At 40.5% G+C, this 11801-nt stretch overlaps 1 protein-coding gene across 2 annotated transcripts in view; it reads right to left on the bottom strand.

The window, feature by feature from the left end:
• Positions 1-526: 526 nt before the first annotated feature.
• The window catches only part of CAMK4 (calcium/calmodulin dependent protein kinase IV), a 166758-nt gene continuing 155483 nt past the window's right edge, over positions 527-11801 (bottom strand). For both annotated transcript variants that reach the window (XM_038170524.2, XM_072031201.1), the window contains one exon: positions 527-10033. In XM_038170524.2, the coding sequence (XP_038026452.2) occupies positions 9869-10033 (165 nt within the window). In that variant the 3' untranslated portion in view covers positions 527-9868. The remainder of the gene's footprint in view (positions 10034-11801) is intronic.

Genomic DNA, 11801 nt, shown 5'->3' with positions numbered 1-11801 from the left:
GTCCTTTGTTATTTGGATACAATCCAAAATTTTAGTAGCCTTTGGATTCATAATAAATGTTTGCAGAAAACAGATCTCCATGATAGACAAGCTGCTAACTGCAACACAATGACTCAGAACTTTATAGAACACTTTCTGGTCACAAGAATAGCAAAACAGGGAGATTGCTCAAGGAGTTTGCAGTGCTTCATTGCTGGAGGTCTTTAAGAACAAATAAAATGTCTACCTACCTCACATAACCCTCCATGGGGCACAGCGATAGACCTTGAAGTAGTCCTTCCAGTCCTCTTGTTCTGTGTTCCACTACTTGTAACAGATTTATCAGATTTATTTTATTTTTTATTTTTTTAAAATCCAACTGCTAAGCTTTTAAGGGAAAAGAAGTTGAAATGTTATGCCAAGTTGGAAGTAATTCACAACTGTGCTAGGAACTGATGAGACACATAATTTCGTCTCGCTGTAATGATGACTACCAGCCCTTATTCCACACTGAACATTAGCTGTCAGCAAATAACAGATGTAAGCATGTCTAGATTAACTATTTTATTTAGCATCAGATCAGTCATGCAAGCCACTTATTAAAAACAGACTTTCCACCATAAAATCGTATTCTCACAGCTTATCAGCTTTTCTATACAAGCACACAAGCAGGTACATTGGTCCCCAATAAAACACACTGAAACAACAAAGCTGACTTTTTCTGGTTCCAGTTTCTCTCCGGTTCATTTATACAGAGTATCAGAAAAGTTACTACACAAACGGGTTTAGTCTGAAGTAAATGTGTACAATTAAACAAGCAGTCCATGAATTTCTATTTAGTCACTAACATCTTTGCTAGTACAAGCAGTGTTGGCAGTACAAGTTTTCTTACACGCATCTTCATTATTGTTAGGAGTCCAACCACCATTGCTCTGAGATGATGAGCTTCTGTAACAGGCTTATAACTAACATATTTCGTGTTACAAGTCCATAGCACCATTTGTCTGTTTGCCTTAGGAGCATCAGCACATACCCTACCTGTGCAGTTTATGCTCATCTTTAATCAAGGCAAGCACAAAGCTTCCTTCTTTTGTCTTGGTCCTCATCCAGCCTCAAAGCCAAGAGCCACCAGGAGCCTCCAAACCAAGGCCAAGCCCTTCATTAGCCCATCACATACTGTACCACCCCAGGTGAAAAACAGCTCAGGCTGAGGAATAATGTGACTCTGAGCTCCTTAGCAAGGGGCTGGAGCAGCCAACCAGGCTGCTCGGTGCCTCCCAGGCTTGCAAGAGGACTGCATCATAGTACTGCATCTTCAAACTAACAAATTGCTTCCCCCAGGTGAGAAAGACATGCTGACCCTTCCCCTCTTCTCCTAGTCCTTACTCATCCCGCTGGATCAGCCGACCTTTCTGTTCTTCATTTTCCCACAAGCAAAGGTCTCTTAACACTGGTTCTTCTAAAAAAAAAAAAAAAAAAAAAAAGTCCCCTCTGAAACATTAAATGAAATTTCTGGTGTTTAATCAGGAGCACTAGGATGGCTTCTCGTGAGCATGTAGTGTGAATAAGGAAGCGGTTCCTGTTGTGCGTAGTAGCACCAAGCCACAGCTGGGATTTGCTCACAGTAGCTAGCTCTTGTTTGCCATTAATCTTAGTAAAAGCTCTCATAGTGTTTAGTTACTGTGTCCCTGCAGCCAAGAAAGTAAAGATTTGGGCACAGCAAACAAGGCATCCACTACTACAGTGAGGGCAGTAGGTTGGTGACAGCAACTGCTTGGGACTCCACGGGTCCAATGGGCTTTATGGGTCCCCATTGTTCCCCAGGTCGGTGTTACCTAGAGAGGACATCGCTGCTGCAGGGTTTAGGAAATCCTCCAGAGATTTTTTTTTTCTAAATATGCACACTGTCCATTTTGCTTAGTTTCATGAATGTTTCTCAGTGATGTTGCTCACCAGCGAAAACTACTCCAGGCCTATGGAGTAACAACATGCTGCTGCGAAAGACATGCTCCATAGCAAACCAAGGACAAGACTGGGAGCTGGAGTAATAGCATAAGAAAAACAGCTTTGATTTCTTACTAATGAAAAGAAGTGGGGCCAGGGGTGGGAATTTTCCACCTAGAAGATTTATTTGTATGCATGGCTGATTGCGAGGTCTGAAAAAATAGAAAAGGACTTACAGATACATTTCCCCTTTTTCCTTGTTCAGACAACACTAAGGAGGAACTCTCTTTGGTGCACTTGGTAGCAAAATTCTCCAGTACTTCTGTTGTGGGAAATCATTGTTCAGTGGTACTTAGGGATCTGTGGGGGTGGTTGTGCTTGTTTATGGAGAGTTAGCATTTTTAAGTGACAAAATTATGCCTTGGTTTTCTTTTCTTCTTTCTTTTTCCCTCGGGTTTCTGTAGGTATGGTGCTTTCTTTTCTCACAGCTTCTTAGGACTAGTATTTGGAGGGTTTAGTGGTTTATGTCTGTAAACATTATGCATTAATCTGTAAAGATATTATCACGTGTGCCTTTATTGCTGTGACTAGGCCAATTGTCATTTTGGTTAACATCAAGTAGAAGTGTCAGATGGACCTTCACAGCAATGTTTCAGATAAGTGTCTCTTCAACAACCATGGATTTTTGCACTTTGCTCTTCATACACACTGTTTGTTTAGTCAGGTATGGCTTAAACTGGTAATTTGCTCACTGGACATTTGCAAAGCCTATGGCTCCTCTAGCTTGTCTGGTGTGCAGAGAGAGAGCCTTGGGCAGGATTAAAACAACATCGCCTCAACGCAGCCCAAGACTATTGCTTTGCAAGGGGTCAGAAAACAGGCTCTCATGGGGCAGCAGCATCAAGGCAACTTGGACTAACTACTGTTGACTTAGTGCTATTTTAAATTTCTTAAATGAGAAACAAAAAAAGGTTGTGTATTTTATTTTATTTTATTTTATGTATTATTTTTTTCCTTTCCTGAAAGTGGTAGCTCTTAAAGATGTGGCAGATAATACCTAGGGCTGAGATGATAAAGCAGAGCTCTGTGTATGGTTCCATGGATGAATAAAAATGAGTCAGTGGCTACTGGAGTATATTATCTCTGGAAGAGATCACAGGCCATTTACAGCTATAAACCATACCCAAGGGCTTGCCTCACCTTTTGAGCTACCAGAATAACTGCCTGAAGTCTAAGACACACTAGTTTCACTTAGGAGAGCCATCTCAGGTCCACCCAAAATAGGGATAAGAATTGCATTTTTGTCTCTCTGTTTGATTGACTTTCCCCATGTGTACTGATGTAGGTGAATGATTGATTCTAAAGTGTATTATTTATAGACAACGAGGACCAAGTGTTATGAACTGACTTTGCTGTTTCTTCTGCCAGCACTCTTAAGTGGCAATGATGCATAAAGTAGGATGCCATTACATGTACATCAACTGATATTAATTACATGATATTAAGAAGAACGTTGCTCATAGCACAAGTGAAATTTTTTGGGAGTTCCTGAGTATGTGTTTCTTCGGAATGGCTGAAGCCACATCTTCTCCATGGAAGGAGGAAAATGCAGTTGATGAAACAGGCTCCTGGTGCTCAGGAGCAGCACCTGGCCTTCTGCTGTTCTCGTGTCACTGTGCTCTGAGCCCCTCGCTCCCTCAGTGTTACCAGCTGGCAGCCCCAAAGCATCTGAGGCAAACCAGGTGCCTTTGTCTTCTGTTTAGAAAATAACACAAGTTGCTGAACTCTTTGCTGGCTCTGGCATTTGTTGCATAGCTTTGTGCTATTTCTGTCAGCCAGGTATATGCTTCTGAGAAAGGAAACAGAAGGCACCAGAAGGCAGTGTGACTCTAGGAAATGGGGAGGAAGAGGAGACACCACCTGCACCCCACCTGGGAACTGACTGGCAACGACTGATCACACCAAGGACGGCTCATATGGGAATATGTTCATACTTCAGCAGTGCACCCAGACTTTTTGGAGTACAATCTATTCAAAGAAGAAGGGTGAAACCATCTGACAGATCCAAGGGCCTTGGCAGGTTTGTCAGGACAGCATATCCAAAACTTGCCAAGTGTCAGAGGCTCCTTGCCTGCTGGCTGGCAGCTGGTGGCACTTCCCGGGTGCCCCGTGGGGTCTGTGGCCAGAAAGAGGATGGAGCTTAGAGGGGAAGAAAAACAACAAGCTGTCTGGCCCTGAATGCATGTCACCAGTTCTTGAAACCAGTGTTTCTACTGGAAATACACAAAAGAGCCTTTTCTTTTAAGCTTTGCTCTCTACGTATCGGCATATAACAGTCTCCAGTGCTGCATCTCAGGCAGGCAGAAGAAAGCAGTGGATGCTCTTCATTACAGGAGGATCTCTCTGCTATTTTATAGGAGCAAACACATGGCGTTTAACGCCCTTTGGACAATAAATGTCTTCCCGGTGTACAAGTTAGGGGTTAGATTCTCAGTTCCTGCTCAGACGTGCTGTGGATGGAGCACAGCTGGGCGGGGGCTTCTGGTGCTGTTCAGGGCAGCTCTCACTCACCACAAAATGCTGTACTGGTGTTGTCACCCCACTTGGCCCCGTGTCCTTGGCTTGCAAAGGGATGAGGACACTGAAGCACTCTTTTCCCAGATGTGTCTTGGTAGAAAGGGGCCTGAGATGGGGAAAACTCTGTTCCTCTGTGTTTATTAATCTTTCATGTGTTGATGTCCATTACACTGAATGTCATCTAGACATGATCCATGTATGTAGGAATGTGAAACACTATGGTTTCGGTTCCAGCTGAGCAATGCTGGCAAATGGCAGAGGATGACTTAGAAAGTTACTGTAGCTGCTAATGCAGACAGGGGTCTCAAAGACTCTGGCAGTCTCTGCTTCTTTCAATAACTTTACACAGTTGTGTGAGCATATGTATATATTTATATAAAGCTTTAAATTTAATTTTATTGATAAATTCAAAATTGGGCCACTGTGACTATTTTGTTCTGCTCCTGCTTATGTGCCATGCCTATCCCAACAAGATCTGAAGGCCTTCCCACAATGACTGTGTTTTTGTTCTCCGTTCCACTCTGGAGGGGATGAAGATCATGCAAAGCAGGTTTTCATTGTTGTTGTTTTGCAGGATTTTTAATCTTATACATGTACATTGTTACATCCTTACGTTAGAGGATTCACGTTGCAAAGGTTACACTCTGTGTTTGTAATGACCCTCCATTGATCTTCACTTAATTACTCTGGCCAGAAGTTTGAACTCCCAGGCATAAAGCAAAATTTTGCTTATGTGGAGAATGTACAGTCTTGTAAGTAGAAATGTATACATGTTCTGGAACCAATATCCTTACATTCCAGAGATAACTAGACCAGGTGTTTATTTTATTCCTATTTTTCTCATCTTAGATTCTTATCATACTTATTTTCCAACACGGCTAGTGACTTTTCTTCAATACAATGCAGTATTGTGTAGGGGCTTAGCTGGGAAACAAATATTCTTTATACAACAGCAGAATTATCTTTCATCACTGTGGTTGTATGATCTAACCAGAATGATTCTAAAGGGGAAGAAAGGACATTCTTTAAGCTACTACTGTTCTGTAAGGTAGCTTTAAGGATGTTCTGTGCTGTCTGTTGGTTACCTTTGGTATCTTCAGGACTTTCTTGTATCACTGCCACTGTGCTCTAGGTACAGCTGTGCACCCTGCTTGGTCAGCAGCATTTCTGCTTTGCTCCCTTATACAAAGGTATGTTTATTACTTGAGTGCCATACCTACATAGGCTGCACTCCAGTAACCTGAGCAGCAACAAGTGGAGTCAGCCACACAAAACTGAATTATTTGCCAAGAAATATACAAAATGTTTGCACAAGCCAGGAGACAGGGCACTGTGCCAAGACTTGTGAGCGTCCGTCCCTCTGGAAGCAGACAATACACATGGCACTGTGCAAGGATCTGCTGCGAGTCCTCCACCCATATTTCCGTGTGATTCTCTTGAAAGAACAGAGGGCTGCATGGCAGGACTCTGCCAACAGCATGCCCCAGGACATGTGCAGGAGCTGAGGAGCAGTTGCCACTTGTTTGAAAATGTGTGTATTTTCTAGAGTCCTCCTGTACTTGCTGTTTAGCAAATACTGCTATCCATCCACTAATTTGGACTCTTACATCTCTTAACACCTTCTTCTCTCTCCTTGCTGGAGAAATGTCTTTACTGAAAGTTGTGCAGCATTGGAACAGGCTGCCCAGGGAACATCCCTGGAGGTCTTCAAGAAACATGTAGATGTAGGAATTTAGAAACTTGGTTTAGTGGCAGACTTGTCAGTGCTAGGTTGGACTAGGTGACCTTAGAGGTCTTTTCCAACCTGGAAATGGTTCTGTGATTCTGTGATAACTGTGGACGTGTCCTCACTTCCCTGTGACTTCCAGATGCATCCATGCCTCACTGGCAGCAGGAGCGGCAGGAGACAGATCCTTACTCAACAAATGCTGAGCTGCAGCCCCCACCAGCCTGTGACTGCCTGCTCCTGCTAGCCTAAGACCCTTCCCAAGACTTTTTGGTTGCCATATTCATCCCACTCTAGCACCATGTAGCTTTTCACAGCACTTTGCTTTATTCACCAAGGCATGGGTCCTCGCAAAGGGGATGCTCAGTCACTCACCTTCACATGCCTGACAGCCAGCTCTCCTGCAGGGACTGAGCTGTTACTGCCCATCTTCTGAAGGGCATGTTGGATCAAAATCCTGCTCTTATGGTCTTTTGCATTCAGAAGTTTGATTATGGTGTGCCTGCATCTTTACTTGCACAATGCCAAATTACAATTTGATAGAATTGAAAAATACAATCTTCAGCTAACAAGACATCAGTGGGTGGATGCAGTGCAATTTACTGTGTCATAAGCAAAACCACAAGGTATTCAGAAGGATAGGAAATCTGTTACTGTTTCAGAGTGAATCTTTCTGAACTTGTAAAAAACCCTCTTCTTGTGCAAAGGTATGAAATCACTGTCAGTTTAACAGCTGCCAGCTCCGCAGTATAACTCCCAAATTTTAGCTTTTAATTGCCTAATACTACAATTTCCATATAAAGGAAAAGTTCAGATATTTCAGGAAGATGGCAAGGTTTTCCCTTTTTTACCTGAGGAACTCTGCTGATACATTGAACACTTTAAAAATTTAAAGTTTAGGGTTTCAACAGTAAAGGACATCATTAATTTTTTACCTAGTTTATAACTGCAGATGTGGAACTGGCCTGCCTCCAATAGCTTTAGGGTGTGTTTGTATTTTTTATCCACAATATTACACAGCACTGGCATTGCACTCCCAGGTCTGAATTATGGGGTGTGATTTTCCAGACAAAACCAATGCACATAACATTCCCTTCTTCAGTTAAGTGCATACACCCTGGTGCTGCTGTTCCTTCTGCACAGTATTGTCATACCAACCATGCTATTTTCCTGAGTCACATATTGGTAATTCCTTCAGCACAGACGTCCTGATTGTTTCAAAGTGAACATAATGAAAGAAAACTAAGCAAAACCATTTTAAGCCCCAGAGCCTTCATGCGCAAGCCTGAGCTGCTGCCAAGATCATGCTTTCACGGAGCAGTCTCTGGTTGCATGGAGCTGGTTCATAGTTATGATACACCACGGTGTAATTTAGCAGCATATACATTTAAGATTCAACTAGAACTATATTATTTTTCATCTCAGACACACCATGTTTCAGATGAAGATATTTCTGCTCAAGCACTGATAGGTGTGCAATGACTTTTGTAGGTCAGAGGCAACTGTCCCCACTGAAGGATGAAACATTACAAAATCTAACCCCCCTCACTGACCCAACTTCAATGCCTCCAAGGCTGTGAGGGAGGAGACCTGTGGCTGAGAAATGCATTAGTCCTGCAGTCCCTTCATAGGAGACAAGAAAGACAGCAAAAAATGAGGCAGATGGATGAACCCATCACCTTCTCCAAAGTGGTTATTCCTACAGGATTTTTTTTCCAAGGGAAAATCTGCAAACGTGTCTTGTTGCCCTGCTCACAGTGAGAACGATAAGGTCAGGCAGAGACCTCAGCATGACTACAGCTGCCTGGCCCTCGCCAGCCTCTCCAGCTGACGGCCCTGTACTGCCTCAAAGTGTGCCACCACCTAGGGAAAAGCTGGATGCATGTACTTTATATTTCAACCTCACTCAATTAGCAAATCTTTTTGTACAAGTTCAAAGAGTTTTAAGAAATGGAAATGGGAAAAAAAATCAAGTACAGTACATTCATTAGCATGCATCCATAACTTGTAAAGACAGTATCTTATCTCTTCTTTCTTGTGTTAAGCTAAATTACATTTTATTTAGAAAACCTACCATGTGAGTGACATCCTTGAACCTTTTATTTTAATTTCATCAGGAAATGTAGCTACTGAATATTTGAATATTTTATCAGTGACTATTTTTGGTAGCCAATATATTTTTGAAAGCAAGTTGTGCAAGGCCTAACTTAAAATAAAAACAAAGCAAATGAGGAATGTTGAGCGTGTAAGGGTTTTAGGCAACTATCATCATTAAAAAGTTTAACAAACACAAATGACATTGTTGTACATCAGATTCTTTTTGCAATTTCTGTAATACATCAATAACATTATGAAATCCCCATGCTATCAAAGTGATAACAAAGAAGTGTAAACGGCCATACATACTGATTCTTGATAGTTTCTCAGTTCCTATCGATGACATTCAAAAAAAAAAAAGACTAAGACAGCTGAAGAGCCTGATCCTAATTTCACAAGCTGATCCATGCACAAGGCTTGTAACTTCAGACACAGGAGCTCTAAGTGGATGCAAGATCTGTGCTGGTGGATCATTTTGCGGGAGGGGCCCTTTGTTGGGAAAATCTGAACTAACTGCGCTGACGAGTGAGATGGGTTACTCGTGAGGTTAAACTATCTAGGAAGCAGCCAGATTACACTACTGTCTCCCAGACCTTGTATAAGAGTGTTTCCCCAGAGCAAAATCATTATGTTGTGGAATAGCTTCCTTCAAGCATTTAAAACTTTTGTAATTGCGGTTTATTCCCTTAGGCCCTATAAAAACGTTTTCTAGCTGCACAGTTTAGAAATACATGAGTAAATACAACGGCATTCAAAAAATTTGCATTTACTCTAATCCCCTATTCTTCTGTCATTTCGTTTGGCTAACAGTTTACTAGAGAATGAGATAGCAGAAGTCTGAGTAATTTTGGTTGTCATTAAAATGCTGTATATAAACAGGAAAAGTCAGAGTAAGGCATTCTCAAAACAAGCTTGAGGAATGTACATTTTCATGCCCAGTCAAACTAACATTTCAATTTCTTCCCAGAAGTAGTGGAATGTTTGTTGCATATAAATCCCCAAACACTTTCTTTTTTTCTTTTTTCTTTTTTCTTTTTTTTTTTTTCTTTTTTCATTATTTTTTAACTTTACAGGTAAAAAGCATTATTTCATACATTATTTTTAAAAGCTATTTGTTTGGTATTTCCTTCCATTTTGTCTACTGCAGGACTATGAATCTGAAAGGAAGCAGTTCAAAGAAAGTCATGACATACAGAAGACACCTACTTCCGTAAAACTGAATTAAATAGTATTTGTTTCAAACGCCATCTAGAAACACTGTATAGATGTATATGGAGTATACGCATTATGGTAGGTAGTTATTCATTCCCATGTTTTCACCTGCCAGTATTACTGCAAAGAACACTGTTTCCATGACATGCCTTATGGAACAGTTTACTATTTTCATAAGCAGTCACATGCATTGAAGGTAGAATCACCAGCCAGTGCGTTTGGCACCCCAAAGCAGAACCAGAGAGGTCAAGCTTACGAATCTCTCTTGCTGAATGACAAGTTAGCTGGTGTATGAAATGACAGATTTCAGCTGAAACAAGGAAGCACATTGACCTAAGACATTTCTTCTGGAGCTGCTTCTGCTTCCTGAGTGGGTTTCTCTTCAGGTTTGCCGTCGTGGACGGGAGATGGGTTACGGCTGGGCTTGTTGCTGTCATGAGTGCTGTGACTGCTGGCGCTGCCAAGGCGAGTCGATGCCACAACAGCTTTTACTGCAGCCTGAGAAAGAGAGGATCAAACAATCACTCCTTAAAGGACACAGCCTGCCAGCATTACAGCCTTAGCATCACACTGTGCTGGGGAACATTATGGTGCTTGCTGTTCATGGTAATGTCATCCAGATACCTGCATGAGCTCAGTCAGATTTAGAAGGGCATCTGAAATACTGGACTGAGGTTTAAAAGAGCTGCTTTCATAAGGTTACAAAGTTCACCAACGTGAACAGGAATTTTATTTCATCTGCACATGTGGTGTTATTTTTAAAAACTACTTCAAACCTCCTGCTCTGAAGTTAGATGGCAAAAACAGAGTTCTTTTCCATTCTACCAATAAATTTATTACCATTGATTACTCAAGGGAAACAATATTTATCACTACTGCATATGCCAAGCACACCAGTGGATGGCATATGGGCAGCTGCCCATAAGGTTATATTTACACATATGCACATATATATGTATAAACACATATATATATCTACAGACACATATACAAAGAAGTAAATTTTTGGGACAGGCTCTCATAGCGTATAAAATGTCAAAAACATCAAAAAGGGAGGACACACATAAAGGCAGTTTTCTTAGCCCTTGCCTTTATTGCCAGAAAACCAAAACCAAAACCAAACCAAACCAAAACAAAAACAGAAAGAAGAAACACTCTTTGTGTACGACAACTCTAGGTCTTGTTGACCTAGGTGGCTGTTTGCATAAGCATCACAGACGTCGGTCTGCGGGAAGGAATGAGAAGGTTTATATGTATTTGTGGATAGTTTTGTAGAGGTGACCATGTGAAAAAAAATAAAGAACAAACAAACAAACAAAACAACAACAACAACAAAACAACCATGCAAACAGACAAAAAAAGATACTAATGAAAAAACAGGTTATATAAAAGTTGGCATCAGTGAAGAATCATCATCAGAATATGAAGTCAAAATGACAGAATAAAAGTGGGAATTTTGAAGGTGGGAGTCTAGACCTCTTAAAGGAAAATCACAGGTATCTATATTAAATGGCGAGAGCATTTCAGAAAACAGGTTACAAACAGAACAAGCCACCTGATATTTGAATGTATAAAGATACTTTTAAAGTCATTTACTCTCACTAGGCATGTAAATTTTTATGAAAAAAATCAACAAATCTATAAAAAATATATATAATAACTGAGAGCTTTAGAATTATTCTGTAACATATTCCTTTATTTAAAGGAAAGTCTGTAACTGGTCTCGTATGCTGGGACAGAAAGCGTAATTTTATATTATTCTTATAATATTAACAAAATAAATAGTTTTTATTCACTGCCTGTTTTTCTTCTTCGTTCTTGTTTTCATGAACAAGAATTAATTATCTATAAATTTACAGTTTGTTTTATATGCATGTAGGTATAAAACTAAAACTGTACAATAACTGCAAACTTTAATAAATTATTTTTAATTAATAATTACAGAACTGGTCATTTAGCCTTTGACGGAAAAGCAATGAAGAAATAAATTCATAAAAAGCAACAGCTTTTAAACACAGAGGTACAAGTTTGTTGACTAAATTGGTCTAAATAAACTGAACTTCAAAAAATCAAGCTAGTGGTCAAAGTTGTAAGACTATAGAGAGAATCAAGACCAAAACATGCTAAAAGGGCACATGGTTCTTTGTGACCTCCTGGGCAGGGAATGTAACAGTTCATTCAGAAATAATGAATTTTATGACTTTGTTCAGTGCTCTTAAATCATTTTGATGTAACAACGTTATACAGCTTCTTCAATGAATGCACA

This window comes from Anas platyrhynchos, chromosome Z, assembly GCF_047663525.1.
Source record: "Anas platyrhynchos isolate ZD024472 breed Pekin duck chromosome Z, IASCAAS_PekinDuck_T2T, whole genome shotgun sequence".
NCBI classification, from domain to species: Eukaryota; Metazoa; Chordata; class Aves; order Anseriformes; family Anatidae; genus Anas; species Anas platyrhynchos.
The sequence above is the reverse complement of the archived record's forward strand: the minus strand, read 5'-3'. Positions and strand labels throughout refer to the sequence as shown.